This window comes from Marmota monax, unplaced genomic scaffold (assembly GCF_021218885.2).
Source record: "Marmota monax isolate L192 unplaced genomic scaffold, Marmota_monax_Labrador192_F-V1.1 WCK01_AAM20220418_F8-fsc00066, whole genome shotgun sequence".
NCBI classification, from domain to species: Eukaryota; Metazoa; Chordata; class Mammalia; order Rodentia; family Sciuridae; genus Marmota; species Marmota monax.
This window is the reverse complement of record NW_026692805.1, coordinates 1,049,356-1,073,415: the sequence shown is the minus strand read 5'-3', so window position 1 is coordinate 1,073,415 and position 24,060 is coordinate 1,049,356. Positions and strand designations below refer to the sequence as shown.

At 45.0% G+C, this 24,060-nt stretch overlaps 1 protein-coding gene across 1 annotated transcript; it reads left to right on the top strand.

The window, feature by feature from the left end:
- Nucleotides 1–8,700: 8,700 nt before the first annotated feature.
- On the top strand, nucleotides 8,701–17,776 carry LOC131424311 (uncharacterized). The gene is made up of 2 exons (XM_058580518.1): nucleotides 8,701–8,956; nucleotides 11,897–17,776. Exon 2 carries the CDS (start codon nucleotides 13,522–13,524, stop codon nucleotides 14,590–14,592), a length of 1,071 nt encoding a protein of 356 aa, XP_058436501.1. The 5' UTR covers nucleotides 8,701–8,956; nucleotides 11,897–13,521; the 3' UTR covers nucleotides 14,593–17,776.
- Nucleotides 17,777–24,060: the final 6,284 nt, after the last annotated feature.

Here is a 24,060-nt window from a genome sequence, read left to right as displayed (position 1 = left end):
AATAGATACATGTGTTATTTTAGAGTACCTCAGAAAATCACAACTACCCATCATGAAACTGTATCAAAGGCACATGGAATGATGATATTCTATTCAGTACAGTCTCCATATCTATATGATTTTTTACTATTTACTTTTTAAAAACAAATCTATTCATGATAGTTTAAATTTTAGCTTCTCATTTGAGTGCTCAATTACATTAGAATATTTCATTTCTTTTTTAAAAATTATTTATATAAATCTATTTTTTCTTATTTATTTATTTATTCATTTTTATTTATATATGACAGCAGAATGCATTATAATTCTTATTACACAATAGAGCACAATTTTTCATATCTCTGGTTGTATACATAGTATATTCACACAATTTGTGTCTTCATACTGTACTTTGGATACTAATGATCAACACATTCCACCATCATTAGTAACCCCATGCCCCCTCCTTTCCCTTCCAACCCCTCTATCCATCTAGAGTTCATCTATTCCTCCCATGCTACTGCTCCCTATCCCACTATGAATTGGCCTCCTTATATCAAAGAAAACATTCGGCATTTGGTTTTGGGGATTGGCTGACTTGACTTAGTATTATCTTCTCTAACTCCATCCATTTACCTGCAAATGCCATGATTTTATTCTCTTTTATAATATTCTCTGAGTAATATTCCATTGTGTATATATGTCACATTTTTTTATCCAATCATCTATTGAAGGGCATCTAGGTTGGTTCCACAGTTTAGCTGCTGGTGGGAGGGGAGTGGTCCTGTGCCAGAGGCTGGGCTGTAGTGGATGTCTGCCCCCGCCAGTGGAGGGATGGACCAGGGCCTACTCTGAGCCTGGGTCCCTCGTGGGCTGTAGTGGGCCTATTCTGTATTTCATTTATTTTATGTGTTCTTTTTAGTTATGCATGACAGTAGAGTTCATTTTGACCTATTTATACAACATGGAATATGTGCTATTCTAATTAGGATCTCAGTCTAGTGGATTCACATGATGTGGAGATTTACTATAATGTATCATATACGTACATAGAAAAGTCATGTTAGATTCATTTTACTGTCTTTCCTGTTTGTAGGTCCTTTTTCTTCCTTTTATTTCTTTTGTATAATCCACTGAACTTCCAGTCTCATTCTCCTCCCTTGATATGTGTCAGCATTCATGTGTCAGTTAGACCATTCAACCTGCGGTTTTTTGGTGTTGGGCTTATTTATTTAGCATGCTAGTCTCCAGATAGATCCATTTCCTGGCAAACATCAGGAACTTATTCTCTTTTTAGGGCTGAGTAAATTTCTGTTGTGTCTTTTTTTTTTTTTTGGTGATTGGGGTAATTATTTTAGCTTAGCAAATTTCTGTGGTATGGCAAAATAATTCAATACACATGTATAGAATATAACATCCAGGTCAGAGTACTTGATATTTCCATATATTTAAAGCTTAAAGAAAATTTTGATCTATCTGAAATAGTTCTATGTACTCACTAAGTGCATTGTGCTGTTTGAAGACATAGCTGCAGTATGTACTGATGGAAGTAAGATAATTTCCATTTACACCTCTTTAATATTATTTTGTTTTGGATCCACTGAGTGTTGGGTTCCAGTTATTCATCCTGATTCAGTATTTGTAACTCCATTCACTTTGCTTCCATATTTTGGATGTAATTGTTTAGAATGAACCTGAGTGCCCTGTGCTGGATTAGCAAGTGCTTTACCACTAGCCACACCTCAGTCCTATAGCTCCTTTTTTGGAGTAGTAACCTGTCTGCCCTTATACTTAGAGTATTTCCTGACTTGTTCAATCCTCTCATGTATAATCAGCCTCCTGTGCCTGGCAATATGCAGGATCCCTGCTGACTTCCTTTTGGACTCCAAAACTCATCACATTGTTTCCAGCATGCTCCTTCCCATGTGGATGCCCAGAGGAATAGAATCAATAGGAAGTATGATTTTTACAAAGGGGATTCATTAGATTGGCTTACATGACCAAAGGCTGGATATTCTGCAATGGCCATATGCTGGATGGAGAGCTGGAGGAACTAGTAGCTGCACAGTCCAAGAGGCTGAAGCCTCAGAAAAAAAGTGATAAATAGCACTACCCTAGTACAAGACCAAAGGCTTCTGGAAACTCCCTGGAGAATCACTGGCAGAATCTGCTTTGGAAGAGTGAAGGAATGAGAGTCTGATATCCTCAGGTGTTCACAGCAGCAATCAAGAACCCATTCAAGAAGCATCGAGTTTATATCTGCTAAACATCTCAAAATTCCTCCCACCAATTTCAAAAAACCCTAAAGCTTCTGAATCACATGGTCAGGTTAGTCAGCAAAGACCCCGCTTCTCAATACCAATTTTTGTTTTAGTCAGATTTTTCGTTGCTATGATCTGATCAACTGTAGAGGAGGAAAAGTTTATTTGATGGTTCACAGTTTTAGAGTTATTAGTCCATAGAAGGTCAACTCCATTCCTCGAGGCTCAAGGTGAGGCTAAACATCATGTGGGGAGAGTGTGGCAGAGGGAATCAGCTCATATCATGGTGATCAGAAAGCAGAGAGTGGTCTCTACTTGACAGATGCAAATATATACTCCAAAGCCATGTCTCAATCCTACCACTTCCAGCTATACCCTATCATTTCAGTTACCACTCAGCTACCATATCAGGGGATTTATTCACTGATTGGGCTAAGATTCTTACAACCCATTCATTTCTCCTCTGAACCATTTTGCGTTGTGTCACACATGAGGTTTTTGGGGAGACCTCACATCCAAACCATAACATGCCCTCTTCCCTCCATTCTTACTCTGACCTATGGTGCCATATCTCCCTCTTATTCAGGTCCTTGATGGCCCTCAGATGTGAGAATCCACTTTGGGCAATTCCTCCATCCTTACATGATGCTTCCTGGTGTTCTTTCTGGGATTCCACATTCTACAGCATCTTCCTTTAGTTCCTTTCAGGGACACTCTCAATTGAAATCCACACTGTTGCTTGACTCACACACTTATGCACTCCTCATTTCATGCAGAATCAAACATCTCACTGTGGCCTCGGATATCTTCCTCTCCGTTTTCCCCATACCTTGACTTCATTATTTAGATTTGATAGATTCAGGAAGAAAAAAAAATAAACAAAAAGAAAGGAAAGAGGTCCCTACACTCATTATACTCAACCTGCCAAGCCCTTAATAGCATGCATTTTGATTGTAAATAATCTGAGCAACTGTCAACACTGACAAAATTTCATGCTGCTTACGATTGAGCCAAGAGAATGCTTTAAAGCCCTTATCTGGTGTGAAAAGCAGATGAAGCTGCTGAGGTTCCATTGAAAAACCAGCCTCTACCTCAGAGCAAAGCCTGTCCAAGGAAGGGACATCAACTTTGTCCTTGGAAATGCCCACAGAGCATTCCTAGTCACATTCCCACCCTGCTAAGTTGTTTATCTACAAATAACAGGAGACATCTGCTGCGCCAGGTGTCCCTGACTTAGTCAGGCTAGGTGGGGATCCGTAGCAACTCCCTAGCAGCCACCAATCAGCATGAGACAGGGAAATACCTGGGATACCAGATGACCCTCCCAGTAGTTTATGGTGGTTGATAACGTGTTGGGAAACCATGTAGTTCAGCACGTACACCCATCTTGGCTTAAACCAATCAGTTTAAACGAATGCCCCTCTTGTAGTAACCAATCACCCCAACCCAACTTGTTCCTGCCAGTGAATGTGCTAATCATGTTTTAGAGTTGTTATTTGATTTTCCCATGGTTTGTGATGATTTGCTAAGAGATGCTATGATGTATTTGGGGGTCCCTGCCTTCTCCAAAGAGTGTATAAAACTCTGCAAACCCTGGGCTCCGGGCCTCTCAGCGTCACCAGTTGCTGTGTGAGCACGGAGGATCGAGCTAGCTGCAATAAACACCTCTTTGCTGTTTACATTGATCTTGGTCTCTGGTGGTCTTTTGGGGGTCCCAAATTCAAGCATAACATCCATATCTAGAGGCAGAACTGTGACAAGCAGTGTCAGACCTCCTCCTCTTGAAAGTCATTGATGGTGCAGTGCTCCCTTTCCAGCCTGCTGGGCCTGGAGCCTGGGCACCTGTGCTTCATGCTGAGTCTCCTAAAGACAGCTGCTTAGTTGCTTAAAGGACTCAGAGACAGATTGAGAGGCAGCTGGGTACTCACATCCTGGATGCAGTCCCAGATAACCGGAAGTAACACCAGGGCTGTAAGGATGGACAAGAGCAAACATCTCAGTAGTGATCCCTGAGAGTTGGGGCTGTGGCCAAGTTAAGGCTCCTGCTGCTGAGGAAGTGTACTCCAGAGGGCAGAAGGATGGTGCAGAGCAGGAAGACCAGGAGCAGGAGGTGGAATGGGGAAGAAGACCTCAGAAATCTGCTCTGTCTCAGGTATACAGACAGCTGCTAAATGTGTCATTTTAACCTCATGACAAGAGTAGGAATGTTGAGACAAATCAGTGTCCAGTTAAAAAAGTGAAAACAGAAATGTTTTAAAATGTTGCTCCAGTCCCCAATTAAACAGTGAAATGAATTATGATTTATAGAGAAATATTTAAGGGAAAATAAATGTACATCTGGGCCATAGGAGAAGGGTTGGAGGCATACAGATATACTTGACATTTCTTTGGAAGAATATGTGCTGCATTTGTTTCAAAGATCCACTCTTGTTAACATGCATTGTGCACATGTCTCTCAATTTAACTAAAAAGCTTTCCTGTGCTACATTAGTTTAATTTCCCTGGAGACAGGGAGGGGCTCAGCAGCATATGGCACAGGAACATAGTAATCAATAGGCAGATTTAAGAAGCCTCACAGGGGAGTCTTGTTGGAAAACAGGCCTTCAGCATCTTGGAGTTCCACCCTACCTTGAGCCTACCCATGTAAAGTTGCTTTCCCACAGGCGTGAGCCTCTCTTGGGAAAAACTGGAGCACGCAACACAACTGCCACTGAGCTTTGACATTTGAAAGGAATCTTTGTCCTGATATTGGGCCTCATACCTGCCCTCTAAAGAGCATTCATGCCCCAGCCAGGTCTTGGAAGGGTATTCACTCAGGTGTTAGGCCAGGACTGTTTTCTAGTGTATAGCTGCCAAACCACAGAGTTCCTCTGTTGTGGGTGCTGTGGGACCACTTGGCTGGCTCAGCTTTAAGGATTGCAGAGGTGATTTTAGGCAAGGGTTACAGAAGGTGCCTCTAAGGCCCTGGCCTCTGTCAAAAGGAAGTGTTTGATGTGCAAACCCAGGACTAGGGGACCCTTGGGCTCCTTCACTGGCCTGAGGATAAAGTGCCTGTACTTTGAGCAGTGGAGGACTTATATTTTCAACTCACCCAGATAGCAAGTGGGATAGAAAGCTGTGACCAAAATCCAGAAGACTGTATGTGGGCAAGGTAGCCAAAGTGCAGTGTGTTTACTCATGCAAGAGTGGCCAGAGTGATGGAAATCAGAATGGGTAACTGGGATGGAACCTAGGGGAAAGGGGCCTGAGGCACCAGCAGGGGCACATATGGGAGAATAAAGCAACATCCAGGCTGCGCCCAGAAGAAGGGTATGGGCAGGAAGATCTCCCCTCACTAAGACATTTCACTTTCATTAACCTAAACCTCCTCAGCCCTTGGAACCTGCAAACCTTGGAGGGCTCCAGTTCCTAACCCAAATTAGTGAGTAGCAAAACAAAAACTGGGTTCCCATCCACTAATCACTTGCCTGATAGGGCACATTATGGAATATTTTAAAAGGGATTACCTTGTAAAATTAAGTATACACAGTATCTAATTATTTTTGTATTCAGTTACAAAAAAATCATGTTGTATACATTATATAAAGGTATCTGAGAGAAATATTTTCCGTAATACATTGAGTGTTGGGGTGATTTTTCTTTGATTTAAATCCAGTATCATGGTGCACAATGGTGCCTACCTGTAATTTCAGTGGCTCTTGAGGCAGAGGTACGAGAATCACAAGTAGAAGATCAGCCTCCATGCATTACCCTGGGGTGTGGCTCAGTGGTAAAGCACCACAAACCTCATCCCAGGTTTTAATACCATACCAAGAAAAAAGGGAGTGGGGGAGAAACAGACTAAATGCAAATCTCAATGTCTATTAGCATATAGCCATGACTGAACATAGATGCATCAAGTATATTATGCACAGGAGAGCAGGTATGCTATCATTAAAGATCAGTATAAAACTGCCAAGTATAAATCTGTCAAGCCTAATGTTTTGTCATACAGCTTGTATCCACTGCTGGAGCTGCCAGTGCTTTCTGAGTGCATATTCTGTTGAGGAACTTTGCCTATCAGTTTTAATTCACAAGTTGTGAATATGCCATTAAGACACCCTTAGATTTATTTAGAGCAATATCCTATGCTAACTGGGATTGCAAAAATAGGACTGCAGAGAACAGTTGTTAAACCCACAACCATATTACTAATGTGCCCTAGACATTGGCCAGGGAGACAGATTGTACACATTCACAGTACAATTCTGTGAATGGGGTAATTAAAAGCATGCTTCAAAACACAGCCCTATTAGAGGGGAAAAGTTGGTATTTTTCACTACAACCATTCAGAGTCAAGCATGAAGTTCTGATCTATTCATTGTAAGACGATATCTGCCACCATTAGAATATTTGGTACAAAGATGCATACTTTGTTGGTCTAATTATTGATTCTTTTGTGCTCTTGTTAGAACTACCTCCAAATTTTAATGTAGTCAGTCTATGCATTCACAAACATCATATCATTTATTTTAACGATACATTGTAAAACTGCAACACATTTATAATATTTTTTTCATTGAGAATAAATGATTGATATAGTGGTTTTGGTAAATTCTTGAAGGGACCAAATGCTAGTAATGTCAGTTCAAGGCAGAGCTCCAGTTTTGCAAAATGCTGGATAAGTATTTCTACCAAGGAAGATATCATTAATACCCACAAGTCGTATGACAGCCATTACCAAATACCTAGGACATTACATTTTCATCGTTCAGCAGATCTGAGGGACATTCAAGCCCCCCAAAGTGAGTCTTACATATGCATGTGCACATGCAATAGTGCAGCATGTGAAAACAGGAGGAGGTAGAGCAGGTAATACTTCCCCTGGTTCAGGAGGGCACCAAGCCAACACTTCAGTGAGACTGGGGTAAAGAGCAGGTGCTGTGAGAACTCTGGAAATGAATTGCAATACAGTGTTGGGCAAAGGAGCACTGGGGTATGGAGTTCTTCCTGCATGGTTCTTGGTCATTTTCTTGATTGCCTAAGGAAACTCTAATTGGTTAGTGGAATTTCTGGATGGATTAGGATGCTATTCAAACCACTGTTTGCAGCGTCTGAGCAACTGTCAATACTGATTAAATATACAGAAGGTTTAGACTTGACCCAAAAGAATTCTTTTAAGCCCTTACTTGGTTTGAAAAGCAGATGGAGCTGCTGCAAATTGCTATCTAGAGAGAGACCACTGACAAGCAGTGTCCAGTCCTCCTTCTCTTGAAGGTCATTGAGGGTCCTTCCCTTCTTGCCCTAAGCCACAGTTGTTCATCTTCCTGGTGGTTCTAGACCAGAAGGATGGGGCCCATGTTGTTCTCCCAGGTACACGGCCTCCATTCCAGATGCTGGGGCTGGAACCTGAGTACCTGTGCCTCACCCTGGCTAATCTGTGAACAGCGACCCAGTTACTTCTGGGATTTAGTAAGAGAGAACGTGAAAGCCAGCTGGGTGCCAGCTTTCTGGATAAAGTCACAGGAAACCAGGTGTAACACCAGGACAGAAAGGATGGACAAGGACATAAGTCCTAGTAGTGAGCCCTGAGATTTGGGGATGTGGACATGTTGAGGCTGCTTCCACAGACAGCCAGCTGCTGAGGAAGTGGATTTCAAAACAGGATTAGCTTGAGGAAAAACTGGCAGACCAGGAGCAGGAGGTGGAGGAATAGAACAGGATCCCTCAGAGAACTGTTGAGTGTTAGTTAACTGGGCAGTGCCAAAAGTGTCTCTTTAACATAGCCAAAACACGTTGAGACAACTGAATGACCAGTTGAAAAAGTAAATGCAGAAACATCCTTAAAGGTCACTCCATGTCCCAAATAAGTAGTGCATTGATTTACGATTTAATAGATAAATTATTAAAGAGAAGTCTGGCCATAGGGAAGTGGAAGAGGGCATGCACATTTACATTTCATTTCTTCCAGTGATGTGCGCTGTTTTCCATTCAAACTTCGTTGTTATACCATTGCATTTTGCACTTGTCTCTGAATTCAGAAGAAGAGCCTTGACTTACTGCATCTGTTCAGTTCCCATGGAGAACCAGTAGGAGTACAGCAGCTTGTGGCAAATGAACAGAGTAGGCGCTAGACATATTCAAGGAATCGGATAGGGTACTTTCCTTGGAGACCAGGCCGTCAGCATGCTCAAGTTCCACTTGACCTTGAGCCCACTCATGCACAAAAGCTGCTTTCCCACAGGCTTGAGCCTGTCGTGAGAATGATCGGAACACTCAACACAACTTTCACTAAGGTTTGACCTTTGAAAGGAAACACCAGGCAGCTGTAAACCTCTCACAGGGCCTCGCACATATGCTCGCAAGGGCATTCACACCCCAACCAATCAGAGTCCTGTAGGGGACAGCTCTGGTGTTTGGCCACGTTGCTTGGCAACTACTTCAAAGTGGAGTTCAGCTGTTGAGGCGCTGGGGGGGAGATTTGGCTGGCTCCACTCTAAGGGCTATTATTGGATTGCAGAGGTGATTTTCAATGAGGGGGAAAGAAGGTGCCTCTGAGGTCCTGGCCTCGGCTAAGAGGAAGGTTTTTGGGGTGTGGACTCAAGACCAGGATCCCTTGGACTCCTTCACCAGCCTGAGAATGAAGTGCCTGTGCTTTGGGCACAGAAGGTCTTCAAAAATGAAACTGGTCCTGATACCAGGAGGGATACAGACCTGAGAGCAACATGAAGAAGGCTGTAAGTGTGGGCAACTTAGCCAAAGTGCAGATTATGCTCCATCCTGGAGAGTGGTGTGAAGGACAGACATGAGAAAAACAGTAATAGGGTTGAACCAAGCAGCAGAGGGCCAGGTGAACTGGCAGGGGCACATCTGGGAAAAACAAGCAACTTCCAGGCTGTGCTAAGGAGGAGGGCATTGGGAGGGAGGATCTCCAATAACCAAAGCACTTGGCTTTTGTTTCCCTAATCCACTTCAGCCACTGAGACCTGTAAACCTTAGAAGGAGTTATTGCCTAGGACATATTGATGATTAGCCAAATAAAAACTGGGTTTCTATCTACTATTCGTTCACTTGATATGACACTTTATTGACTACCTTAAATTTGACACCTAGTAAAATTAAGAATAAGTGGCATCTCATTTTTCAAGTACTCATTTATAAATCATGATATATACATATTGTAGAAAAGAGTTTGAAATATTTCCCATAAATCAGCAAGTTCAGGATTATTATTTTTATGATTAAAACCGGTATCAATTAGTGTACACCTATGTATATGTATTGTTTACTGAGGAGCCTTAACAAGAAATCTGTGAATTGGATTTTGTCCTATATAAAAACTTTTCCCCACTGGCTTAATTAGGGGTTTCCTTTTCTCTCCTCAGTAGACTCTTTAATATTCAAATATTTTCACTATTTCAGATCCTTTAACTTTGAAGGGTTGCTTACTACCATCTTGATTACCCAACCATGTTCATACCAACATTTGTTGACAAGCCCCAGATTCTCTGCAAATGCCTCATTAACTTAAATTGCTTGCTCTGAAGGAGGAGAATGGAGGTCACTGGCTGTTTTTACACTTTCCTAATTAGGAAACATATCTTGTCTTTTCAGTTGTACCCCAGGTTCAGGCAGACTAGAGTAAAAATCTTAACAGAGTTCATGTGCAAAATTGGTGATTCCCACTGTTCCTGACAACATCACTTCTCAAAGTTTCCTTTACAGTATTGCTGACTCCCCCTGTCCTTGTCACAGTTTTTCTGTGAACTTGAACATGGAGTGCAGAGCACTGGGTGCACAACATCCAAAAGAAACTGCATCTAGCCACAAAGAACATGGGCACCAAGCAGAAGGCACCCAGCAGGTTCTGGCTGCAGTCTGTGGCCTTGAGCTCAGGTTGTGTCTATGGAGTCATCAAGAATGCCTGATCCTGCCTCCTCGTTCTCAATAAGAAAGCTCATTGATTCAAAAGTAGGAACTCTTTGCATAATGATCAGTTTTCCATAAAACAAAACATACATCAAGGTCTTTAAACTCTTGTGTGCTATATTTTACTGTTGTGACCACAGTACAGATATACCTGCAAGGAACAAAGTTTTGCCTTTCTAGTTTATTCAAATATACTCTTAGTGTTCATAAATGAATTGTATAATAATAGACAAAGGGTTAAATAAGTGGAACAGAAAGTCCAGAAGCACACAAATATCAGTGAAAATTTAGAAGTGTGGTTGGGCTGACATGCCATTTTAGTCATAGTAGAAGTACGATACATGGATGAATAGCCTGTTAAGAGTTTGGAGATCGCTAGACATCATTTTTTGTGGTTGTTGTCAAGAACTTGGGATTGATCAGTGAGGCCCTTTATCATTGAGAAACATCCCCAGCCCTTTTTTTGAGACAGGGCCTTGGTAATATGCTCAGGCTGGCCTGAAACTTGCCATCCTCCTGCCTCAGCATCCCATGATAGGCCTCTGCCACCATGCCCACAAGGTAACTACCTTTTCATTTTGCAATCTCAAACTGCCTGATGAAACATAGATTGAAAATTGTCAGTAATGTATATGAGAAAAATACCAGAGGCAAACACAGGTGCCTCCTTCTACATGTTTATGTGGCAAAACTTTTGCTAAAGTAACCTGAGAACAAGCTAGCCATTGTGTTTTTCTCTTCTCTTTAGAAAACCAGGAATAGACCCCAGGGACTGGCATGCTAAACCCACACATGGCGCTACACCCCAAGGCTAAGAGCAAGCATTCTGAAGTTCAGTTTATCAAAATAAAAATCAAAGTGACCAGTATGCCAGAAAATTTTAGCTAAATCAATGTGCTTTCAAAATATTTACAATGTATATAGGTGGTCGGAAAATATATCTTCATTTTAGAGATGTTTCAAAGAAACTGCTCATCATGAATTTCCCTATGGGCCTCACGCCTGCTAAGCAAGTATCTTTGGTTAAAGTACACTCTGTCAGATCTCAAAGTGACATATGAACATATGAAAACTAACTTCATAGTATCCCTCATTGGAGAATAAATTTTAAGTTATGTTTTTATTTCATTTTTTTCCTAATTGCACTCTACCACTGTGCCACTTTTCAGCCCTTTCAATTTTTTTTTTTTTTGTTTCGTATTTTGAAGCAGGTTCTGGCTATGTGTCTTGAGGACTTGGTAGTTGCTTTGCAATCCTCCTGCCGCAGCCTCCAGTATTGCTAAGATTACAGGCATATACCATCACACCCTGTTGAGTTTTAAGTTTAGATAGGGATCAAGTACTTTTTTCCAGCTTCAATGTGAGTAAAGATGAATTTTTTCTTATACCTTTGCTGTAAAGTGTTAATTGCTTATGCCTTTTCCAACAATTTAATGCACTGCAGTTAAAAATATCTGTGTCCTCAGTCACCATTTCAATTATGCCAGAAGATTCTTGTGAAATAATAAGAGAGAGAGATGACATTTGTAATTTTCAACACAGCTTCAAATAGCAAAGTAATACAAAGAAGCCATGAGACTTTATAAACCATCTGGAGTGCATCCGTCAGAAGAAATAAGTGAACATTGAAGGTGCCATTAATTTGGGCTGGAGTGGGAAGATGTATTTTGGCTTAAGAATTGTAAAAAAAATTTTTTTGCACATAAACTCAAATAGACTATGTTCTCATTTACAAAATATATACACAGAGATCACCCCTATTGGAGGAGGGGCCCAGCCGCCGCCTGCAAGGTAGGCAGACCACGCATCCCAGAGAAGGGGCCCAGCAGCCCGCTGGCGTGGTAGACAGATCACCCCAATTGGAGGAAGGGCCCAACCGCTGCCCGCGCCTGCACGGTAGGCAGACCTGCGACCTGGAGAACAGGCCCAGCGGCCCGCCGGCGTGGTAGACAGATCACCCCAATTGGAGGAGGGGCCCAGCTGCCACCTGCACCTGCACGGTAGGCAGACCATGCGCCCAGAGGAGGGGCCCAGCAGCTCACCAGTGCGGTAGACAGACCACCCCAGCTTGAGGAGGAGCCCAGGCTCTCACACTGACTACAACCACCATCCTGAACCCTGAGACTCAAGCTAGGAATAGACAACGCCACCAACTGGAAGAAATGAAAACAGAGTTCTGAGAGACTTTTTTTTTCTTTTTTTCTTTCTTTTTCTCTCTTCTCTCTCTCTTTTCAGCCATTCACCCAGTCTCCTCTACCCTTCCCCCTTGGGTCTTCGCAACCTCAACATATGTGAAACCAAAAATTGTGCACGAAAAAGGACTTTAACAACTGAATCACCAGAATAATATAATATAGAGGAATTGCATATGCCCCACCTCCCTTCCCTCTTTTTATTTCTTTTCTTTTTTCTCATATATTCTTTTTCCCGCTCTCTTTTTTCTCTTCCCTTCCTTGTTATTTGTTTTCCTCCCTCTTACTCCCTCTATCCCACTTGCAACCCCCGAAATTTTACTATTCATAAGTAGGGTAATCTTATAAATACAGATAGGAATTTGAATCTATACATTCTTCCATAAATTACCCATCTATTGGTTAGAGCTCTCCAAAGTTACTAAGTTAGATTAACCCCATACCCTCACTCCTTTCCCCATAAACATAACATCCTACACCTGAAATTCAGTTTTCTTCAAGCTACCAGAAACAGTATGCCTTTCATGAAACTAATGACTATATTTGTAAACGATAATTGAAACCAACACTGGTAGACATAGAGTCTAGCTATGTGGTGAGCCGCTTCTGCCGTTTCTGCAGACTATGGTCGCCATTACAAGATGGCGCTGGCTCCGCTGTGGTCTGTGACAAACAACTCCTTATTTGGGAGAGTTGGCGCATGGTTTTTCACCACCCTATGAGAAAGCTCCACGTGGCAGCTTCGCATTGGGGCTTGAGATGCTTTATTAAGGCTGGGAGGGGCATCCGAGGGAGGGAAGAAGAAATATCAAGGGCCTGAATAAACTGCTGAAAGAAGATTCCTGAGTTGCGTCTTCCTTGCGGGCAAGGGGTCACGACAAGTGGTGCCGAAACCCGGGAACCAGAACTTTCAGCAGTCAGGGGTGGTGCACCGGTTAGTCCCAGGTAAGTGGGATCCGCGACCAAAGCGGGGTTAGTCCCAATAAGTGGGATCCGCGATCAAAGCGGGGTTAGTCCCAGGTAAGTGGGATCCGCGACCAAAGTGGGGCAGCTCCTCTGTAAAGAAAGAGAGAGCATTACATTTTATTGCAGCTGCACTGTGTACTTTCGCTTTTGTTTTCTGTGTTTCTTTTGTTGTGTCATTTCGCTTTTGTTTTTTGTGCTTCTTTTGTTGTTGTGTCATGGGTGCCGCATCTTCAAGTCCGCTTCTCCTGGCCCTAGATGGCCTGTTACGTTCCAAGGGCCTGGAAGTGAAACATAGTACTTTACAGAGATTTTTACAGAAGATAGATATCGCTGCACCGTGGTTTGCATTTTCGGGCAGCCTTACTGTACCTAGTTGGGATAAATTAGGCAAAGATCTTGACTTTGCTTCTGAGCAGGGCATATTAGAGGGTGGGGTGATACCCCTTTGGAAAATGGTCCGTAGTTGCCTTACAGATGGCAGATGTCAGGAAGCACTTACTAAAGGACAGGCAGTTCTAGAGCAATTACATGAAGAGAAATCGGAGACAGCAGGAAGTGAGGTGCCTCAGGAGGATGGGAGTGTGCGGAGTGTGAAACAGGGGAGGAGACGATTGTATCCAGATCTCAGTACGCTGCGCACACCCCCATGTGAAAGTGGGTCAGAGGAAGAGGAGGATGAGGAGGAAGAGCTCGGGAGGCTGTCTCGTCAGCTAGAGAGTTTAGCTATAGGAGAAGGGAACAGAAATAAACAGGGGCTCAAGAAAAGCGATCCCCCAGATCCACTGCCGTATGGTGGGGGTGTTTCGGGGAGAGCTTTCCATGCCCAAACATGGAGGGCTGTTAACGCTGAGATGGGTCTTGCTTATCCAGTTTTTCAGGATGACAATATGGGAAGATTCCATGAACCCTTAGATTTTAAAATTGTGAAGACCCTGGTGGAGTCTGTGCGCACTTATGGGGTGGATGCCGCCTTCACACTAACTCAGGTGGAGAGTCTGTCTAGATACTGCATGACTCCCTCTGATTGGGCTAGCCTTGTTCGGGCTTGTGTTTCCCCGGGTAAATATTTGGACTGGAGAGCATTTGTGCTAGAGGGCGCAATAGAGCAGGCCGCCCAAAACCATGCGGCGGGACACCCCCATTGGGACAAGGATATGCTTTTGGGGCAGGTAGATTTGCAAATCAACAGACAGGATTTCCTCTTGAGGCATATAATCAAATTAACAACATTTGCATTCGGGCATGGAAGTCGCTTCCAAATAGAGGAGAGGTGTCTGGTAATTTGACCAAGATTCTACAAGGCCCTACAGAACCCTTTTCAGATTTTGTAGCAAGGATGGTGGATGCCGCTGGAAAAATTTTTGGGGATCCTGATAGAGCCATGCCCCTTATTAAGCAATTGGTCTTTGAGCAATGCACCAAGGAATGTAAAGCGGCAATCACTCCTTATAAAAATAAGGGCATAGAAGCATGGATGAAAGTGTGTAGAGAGATTGGAGGACCTTTAACTAACGCAGGTCTTGCAGCTGCTGTCCTTCGGATTGCAAAAGGGGGCAGTCCTGGTGCCGGAACATGCTTCCATTGTGGTCAACCCGGTCATTTCAGACGTGAATGTCCCAAAAAAGACAATTTTACTGGACCTCCTCACGGTGGCCCTTCCAATGGCCTTCATCAACCGGGGCTGTGTCCAAAATGTAAAAAGGGGAAGCATTGGGCAAAAGAGTGTAGATCAGTGAGGGACATCCATGGACAGCCTATTTCAGCTGGGCCAAAAAACGGCCGAAGGGGCCCCCGACCCCAGGGCCCACAAATATATGGGGCAGTGGAGAATGTCACACCCGAACCCGAGACATGGCCATCTCTACGCCATCCCATGAGACGCGGAGAGCCACTACAGGTGCCGCGGGATTGGACCTCTGTTCCACCTCCAGACTCGTATTAACACCTAAGATGGGAGTCCAATTGGTGGAAACTGAGTTCAAAGGGCCTTTACCACCTGGCACTGTAGGTTTGCTAATTGGACGTGCATCCTCTATCTTACAAGGTCTTCATGTCTTTCCCGGAGACATTAGCCCTGATACTGTAGGGACAATAAAGGTTATGGTGGAGGCTCCAAGGGGCATTGTGTCTATCTCCCCAGGGGATCGGATTGCTCAATTACTAATTTTGCCTATCTTACATAATCACTTCCCTGCTGACTCAAGGTCACGGACAGGAAGTGAGATTGGTACCACCGGAGGGAATTGTGCCTATTTGTCACTAGATATGAGCAATCGCCCCACTTTGGAATTAAGCATAGAAGGTAAATCTATTGTGGGATTGCTGGATACAGGAGCAGACCGTAGTATCATAGCCCTTAAGGACTGGTCTAAGGGATGGCCAGTGCAGACTTCTGATCAATCCCTGAGAGGACTTGGATATGCCCAAGCCCCTCAAATCAGCTGTAGACATCTATCTTGGAAGGACCCGGAAGGACACAATGGCACCTTTCAGCCTTATGTACTTGATTTACCTATCTCTTTATGGGGCCGTGATCTGATGAAAGACATGGGGTTCACTCTTAGCAATGACTATTCCCCAGTGTCTCAACAAATTATGCAAAATATGGGGTATAGGCCAGGTCTAGGACTAGGAAAACACCTACAGGGGCATAGGCATCCTGTGCAAGGTCATCAAAAGCTTAACAGATTTGGTCTGGGTTTTTCCTAGGGGCCACTGGGGCTCAAATACCCATAACATGGCTCACCGAGGAGCCTGTTTGGGTGCCTCAGTGGCCTCTTCCCTCGGTTAAATTGGCAGCAGCCCATGATCTAGTCAAAGAACAACTTGACTTGGGTCACATCCAACCTTCTACTTCTCCATGGAATACTCCCATATTTGTTATTAAGAAAAAATCAGGAAAGTGGCGCCTACTGCATGATCTACGAGCAGTTAATGCTCAAATGCAACTTACAGGGCCCATTCAAAGAGGGCTGCCTCTGCTCTTCTCTGTTCCTCAGGGCTGGCATATTATTGCTATTGACATTAAAGACTGTTTCTTTTCTATTCCTTTGCATCCTAAAGACTCACAGCGTTTTGCCTTCACCCTTCCCTCGTGTAAACACGAGGAACCAGATCAAAGGTTTGAGTGGGTAGTGTTGCCGCAGGGAATGGCTAATAGTCCCACGATGTGCCAGATGTATGTGGGGAAGGCACTCGCACCTCTCAGACATAAGTATTCCTCCATCAAGATCATTCATTATATGGATGATGTGTTATTGGCCGCTAAGTTAGAGCAGACAGTTAATGAGGCCTATAAAGAATTAGTAAAGCTGTTAGCTCAATATGGGCTACATATCGCACCTGAAAAGGTTCAAACGGGGAATTCTATTGAGTATTTGGGAGCGATAATTGGGTATGACAAATTAAAACCACAAAAAATCACCATAAGAACTCAGGATCTCCAAACTCTAAATGATTTTCAAAAACTACTGGGAGATATTAATTGGATAAGGGGATATTTACATATTCCTAATGGTGTGCTCCAGCCTTTGTATGCTACCCTTAAGGGTGATCCAGATCTTGCTTCTCCTCGTAGCCTCACCAAAGAGGCTAGAGCGGCCCTTATAACAGTAGAAGAAGCTATACAACATGCTACTCTATGCAGGCTCCAGAGTGATAAACCTTTCCAGTTATGTGTGCTTGCCACTATGCAGCAGCCTACTGGAGTACTGTGGCAAGATGGGCCTTTACTATGGATCCACCCACATATATCCCCAGGAAAATCCTTAGAATACTATCCTGATGCTGTTGCAGCATTAGCACTTAAAGGGATTCAACAAAGCATTCAATTTTTCAGACAATCACCTTCTTCTCTTATTATACCATATACTAAAGCTCAACTTAATGTTTTGTGTGCTACTCTAGACAACTGGGCTATTCTATGTTGCTCGTTTCAAGGGGATATTGATAATCATTACCCTTCCCATCCATTACTCCATTTTGTTAAAGAACATCCCATCATTTTCCCTAAGGTAACTTCACCCAATCCAATTCCGGGGGCTGTTAATATTTTTACTGATGGTTCCAAGTCTGGAATGGGAGCTTATGTAATTAATGATTCTCCCCCTGTTCAGCATCAATTTGCTCCTGGAAATCCACAATGGGTGGAACTGCAAATTGTTATTGAGGTTTTTAAACAGTGTTCTTTTCCTTTTAATCTTATTTCGGACTCCATCTATGTGGTACAAGCACTAAAAGTCCTGGAGGCCGTGGGAGCTATTAGTAATGCCCATAATGTATCTGCTTACTTTAATCAGCTTCAACAGCTTATCTGTAGCCGTACTGCTCCTTTTTATCCAATGCACATCCGGGCTCACACCTCTCTTCCTGGTCCGTTATCACAGGGTAATGCCTGTGCGGACTCAGCCACTAGAGGTCAGTTGATATGCTTGGCTTCCTCCTTAGAGGGGGCTAAATTATTTCACCAGAATTTCCATGTTAATGCTTTAATGCTGCGCAGGCATTTTTCCATTTCAAGAGCGGATGCTCGTCAGATAGTATTACAATGTCCCCATTGTGTCACATTTCTTCATCCCCCTAATTATGGAGTGAACCCACGGGGATTGAAGCCATTGGTTGTCTGGCAAATGGATGTGACACACATACCTGACTTTGGTAACCTCAAGTATGTGCATGTTTCTGTTGATACGTGCTCTGGAGTTATTCATGCTTCTGCTTTATCGGGAGAAAAGGCACGTAATGTTTTTACTCATTGCCTAGAAGCATGGGCAGCATGGGGTGCTCCTGCATCCCTTAAGACTGATAATGGACCTGCTTATACTGGCAGACAATTTACATCCTTTTGTTCTACCATGGGAGTGCAACTTACTCATGGTCTGCCTTACAATCCTCAAGGACAAGGCATTGTTGAGCGTGCTCATCGCACCTTAAAGGAAACTTTACAAAAACAAAAAGGGGGAATAGGAGCTGAACACACTCCTAAAGAACGCCTGTCCTTAGTTCTCTTTACCATTAATTTTTTGAATTTGGATATTCATGGTCGCTCTGTGGCCGATAGACATGTGTCCCCTCAGCCCTCTGTGATTGGCTATGTTAAGTGGAAGGATGTTCTTACGGGCCAATGGAACGGCCCCGACCCCGTGCTGACATGGGCGCGAGGATCTGTATGTGTTTTTCCCCAGGATCGCACGGAACCGTTGTGGGTCCCTGAACGCCTGACAAGAAGAGTCATGACATCAACCGACCAGCAACAAGAGATACCACAGCAATCCCGTGATGAGGATCTTCACTCTGCTACGTGCTCTGGTTCTGGTGCTGGTGCCGATGGCACAGACGACACCAATGCAGTGGTGGGCAGTGGCACGGGCTTGGCCAATGCCGATGCCGGTTCATGGTAATTCTAGTGTCCTCCCCACTCTTTTCTCTACCTCATGTGAGATGTCTGCTCCCTGTGCCTCTCCTAGAGGGGACATGGAGAGCATTTTTAATCAATCTCAAGTTAATCTCACAGGAGTTTTTTGTTTCAGCCTTGGAAACGCTAATTGCATCAGCCTTAAGACCAAAAATTTGACTAACTGGGAGGACCCATTGCAGTCCAATCAGGTCTCAGGGAGTATTATTAATGCCGTACTGAGCCAAGTAGTTTCAGGGAAGCAATCAGGTTCAGGGACCCCTGTAAATAGCTCTGCTTTAAACATAACTACCTTGGCTATGATCTCCAAGGTACTAATCCCAGTGCCTCCTTCTTCTAATAGTACTTACAATGCCACTCATTTCAAGGCCTCTCCTTACTGTACCCCTAATCTTGGTTTCCCCCCAACATTTACGCCTTGTCAGGATCATTCTTGGGAGAAACTTCAAGTTGCTAAGGGTTTCTCCTTTTCCCCCTCTCTTAAGAGGTATGTTTATAACTTTAACCATAGTGCCAACTCCTCTACAGGAGTAGGTTGGTCCTGGTTTCAATGGCTGATTTCCAATGAGAAGGGGGCTTCAGCTGATATTTCTGCATTGGCTCAATTGCTGGGAGTCAAAAGCTGGCTGGCTAATGTTTCTGGCACTGTTAGGGAGAGTGAACGAGGTAATAGACTTACATCTGTTTCGTTCAACTCTTTGCTATATAATGCCACATTGCCCCCTGCGATGGTCTGCGTCCAATCCCCGTTCTTGCTCCTTTTGGCTAATGACACCTCATCGGGGATGCTGGATTGTTCTAGTGTTACCTGTCTCTTATCTGAGTGTTGGAATGGTTCTTGGACTGTAGCAGTGGTTATGAAAATTCCAACCTTTGTCCCAATCCCAGTCACTGCGGACCCAGATAAATTCCCCATTGTTGAGCTACTTAGAGTCCGCAGGGATTTTGGAATTACGGCAGCTATAGTGACAGCTGTGGCAGTGTCTGCTGCTGCAGCGGTTACGGCCGGAGTGCCCATGGCCAGTCAAGTACAAACTGCTGCCACCATTAATCAAGTTGTTCAACAAACTTCCACCATACTTGAATCCCAAAATACAATTAATCAACATATTTTGTCAGGGATTTTCGCTGCCAACCAAAGAATAGATTTACTCCAAGCTCAGGTAGAAGAATTGGCTGACTTGGTGCTTTTGGGTTGTGTTGACCAACGTGCACATTTATGCATAACCTCTGTCAGATTTAATGATTCCAGGAATGCCTCCCGCATCATTGGTGAATATTTGGCAGGAAATTGGTCCATGGCAGCGGAAGACATGATCCAGTCTCAACTAACCCAGATAGCTGTCTTGAACAGTACCCGTGTCGATCCCGTGACTTTGGGTCAATTCACCGATTGGATATCTTCTGCTTTTTCCTTCTTCAAAGAGTGGGTGGGGGTAGGCATTTTTGGTGCAATGTGTTGCTTCGGTATGTTCCTCTGTTTGTGGTTTCTCTGTCACCTTAAGGCCCGCAGTGCTCACGATAAGGCTATGATCATACAAGCTCTTGCAGCTTTAGAAAATGGCAACTCACCTCAAGTCTGGCTTGCGCATCTTAAACAGTAAACCTTTGACATGGTCGTTACACCCCAAGTTATTATAACATTGCACTGGGATCGACATGACTTTCCTTGTTATTCTCTTAGTGTTGGAAAGCCCTTGCACTCTGCCGGTCTTACTGCCATTGCACGCAGATGGGTTTCCACACTAGTGCTTTTCTATCGCCTTAAAGTCCGTGCCTTTCTTTCAGGGTGCTGTCAACTTGTTTGTCATTATAAACAGCCACCGTTCAGCCTCAGCTATCCCCCTTCGTCCACCATCGTCACGATACAGGATGCGAGGCAAGGCACTGGACTTGAGTGATCCTTGACGTGGACCTCAAGGAGAGCATGTCCTATTGCATGCGGGTTAGACGCGTCCACGCCCCGCCCCACGAAAAAAGGTGTCGGCTGATATGGCCTCAGATCTGGGGAAGGGCCCTCCTTAGGACTGAGCCATACTATGCAGCCACTTCTGCACAGTGGGATAGGACCTCTACTTTCGCCTGTATTGTTTTAAGAAAACAGAAAGGGGGAACTGTGGTGAGCCGCTTCTGCCGTTTCTGCAGACTATGGTCGCCATTACAAGATGGCGCTGGCTCCGCTGTGGTCTGTGACAAACAACTCCTTATTTGGGAGAGTTGGCGCATGGTTTTTCACCACCCTATGAGAAAGCTCCACGTGGCAGCTTCTCATTGGGGCTTGAGATACTTTATTAAGGCTGGGAGGGGCATCCGAGGGAGGGAAGAAGAAATATCAAGGGCCTGAATAAACTGCTGAAAGAAGATTCCTGAGTTGCGTCTTCCTTGCGGGCAAGGGGTTGCGACATAGCTATAAATGTAGTAATAAGGAAAACGTGTGCTTAGATGATGTACTATTGATATTGAGAACTGTTAACATTGTCTTTCTCCAAAAAGGGAGACTTTGCAACTATAAAAGAGCAATATAAATATATAGGTGGAAAATTCAATAACACAACAGTTTCACCAAGCAGAAAGAAACACGAGCAGTATGAAAAGACAAGGAAAGAAAGGACCACAAGCAATGCAGGTCAACTCAACGTTAGAAGAGGTAATATCTGCAGCAGATGGAACGTCAGATAAAGAATTCAGGATATACATGCTTCAGATGATCTGGAGTCTCAAGGAAGACATTAGACAGCAAAATCAGACAATGAAAGATCATTTCAACAATGAATTACATAAACAAATCCAAGAAGCAAAACATCAACTATACAGGGAGATAGAGGTTATAAAAAACAAACAAACAGAAAACCTAGAAATGCAGGAAGCAATAAACCAAATTAAAACTCAAATGAGAGTACTACCAGCAGAGTAGAACACTTAGAAGATAGAACATCAGACAATGAAGACAAAGTATTTCAACTTGAAAAGAACATAGACAGCTCAGCGAGACTGTTAAGAAACCATGAGCAGAACATCCAAGAAATATGGGATAACATAAAGAGACCAAACTTAAGAGTCATTGGGGGAGGCTGAGCCGCCCCCTCCCCCTGCGCCGGCAAAGTAGAGGGAACTGTGACCACACACAGAGCAGGCCCAGCGGCCTGCGGAGGGGCAGAGCCGCCCCCCACCCCCCGCGCCTGCCAGGTAGGGGAACTGTGACCACGGACAGAAAAGGCCCAGTGGCCCGCGGCGGGACAGAGCTTCCAATCACTCCTGCAAGGTAGGCGGGCCTGCGACCCACCGGCAGAAGAGGAGCAGCGACCTGCTGAGGGGCAGAGCCGCCCCCTCCCCCTGCACCGGCAAGGTAGAGGGAACTGTGACCACGCACAGAGCAGGCCCAGCGGCCTGCTGAGGGGCAGAGCCACCCCCCCACCCCCCGCGCCTGCCATGTGACCACCGACAGAAAAGGCCCAGTGGCCTGCGGTGGGACAGAGCTTCCAATCACTCCTGCAAGGTACGCGGGGTTGCGACCCACCGGCAGAAGAGGAGCAGCAGCCTGCTGAGAGGCTGAGCCGCCCCTCCCCCTGCGCCGGCAAAGTAGAAGGAACTGTGACCACGCACAGAGCAGGCCCAGCAGCCTGCTGAGGGGCAGAGCTGCCCCCCCACCCCCTGCGCCTGCCAGGTAGGTGGAACGGTGACCACCGACAGAAAAGGCCCAGTGGCCCGCGGCGGGACAGAGCTTCCAATCACTCCTGCAAGGTAGGCAGGCCTGCGACCCACCGGCAGAAGAGGAGCAGCGGCCTGCTGAGAGGCAGAGCCGCCCCCTCCCCCTGCACCGGCAAGGTACAGGGAACTGTGACCACGCACAGAGCAGGCCCAGCGGCCTGCTGAGGGGCAGAGCCGCCCCCCACCCCCCGTGCCTCCCAGGTAGGTGGAACGGTGACCACCGACAGAAAAGACCCAGTGGCCCGTGGCGGGACAGAGCTTCCAATCACTCCTGCAAGGTAGGCGGGCCTGTGACCCACCGGCAGAAGAGGAGCAGCGGCCTGCTGAGAGGCTGAGCCGCCCCCTCCCCCTGTGCCGGCAAAGTAGAAGGAACTGTGACAATGCACAGAGCAGGCCCAGCGGCCTGCTGAGGGGCAGAGCCGCCCCACACCCCCCGCGCCTGCCAGGTAGGGGAACTGTGACCACTGACAGAAAAGGCCCAGTGGCCCGCGGAGTGGCAGAGCTTCCAATCACTCCTGCAAGGTAGGCGGGCCTGCGACCCACCGGCAGAAGAGGAGCAGTGGCCTGTTGAGAGGCAGAGCCGCCCCCTCCCCCCCGCGCCTGCAAGGTAGACGGAACTGTGACCACCATCAGAACAGGCCAGACCTGCAACCGAGAGACAGAACAGGCCCAGTGGCCTGAGGAAGGGTAGAGCCGCCCCCCCGCGCCTGCAAGGTAGGCGGACCTGCGACCCACTGGCAGTACAGCCCCAGAGGCCTGCAGAGGGGCAGTGCCGCTGCCTGCGCCTGCAAAGTAGACAGAACTGTGACCACCGACAGAACAACCCTAGCGGCCCGCAGAGGGACAGAGCTGCCGCCCGCGCCTGCGAGGGAGACTTTGCAACTATACAAGACCAATATAAATATATAGGGGGAAAATTCAAGAGCACAACAGTTTCACCAAGTAGAAAGTAACGCGAACAGTATGAAGAGACAAGGAAAGAAAGGACCACAAGCATTGCAGGTCAACTCAACGTTAGAAGAGGTAATAGCTGCAGCAGATGGAATGTCAGATAAAGAATTCAGGATATATATGCTTCAGATGATCTGGAGTCTCAAGGAAGACATCAGACAGCAAAATCAGACAATGAAAGATCACTTCAACAATGAATTACATAAACAAATCCAAGAAGCAAAAGATCAACTATACAGGGAAATAGAGGTTATAAAAAACAAACAAACAGAAATCCTAGAAATGCAGGAAGCAATAAGCCAACTTAAAAACTCAATGGAGAATACTACCAGCAGAGTAGAACACTTAGAAGACAGAACATCAGACAATGAAGATAAAGTATTTCAACTTGAAAAGAACATAGACAGCTCAGCAAGACTGTTAAGAAACCATGAGCAGAACATCCAAGAAATATGGGATAACATCAAGAGACCAAATTTAAGAGTCATTGGGATACAGGAAGGGACAGAGTTTCAAACCAAAGGAATGAGCAATCTATTCAATGAAATAATACGAGAAAACTTCCCAGACTTGAAGAATGAGACAGAACCCCAAATCCTAGAAGCCTACAGGACGCCGAATGTGCAAAATCATAAGAGACTCACACCTAGACACATTATAATGAAGATGCCCAACATACAGA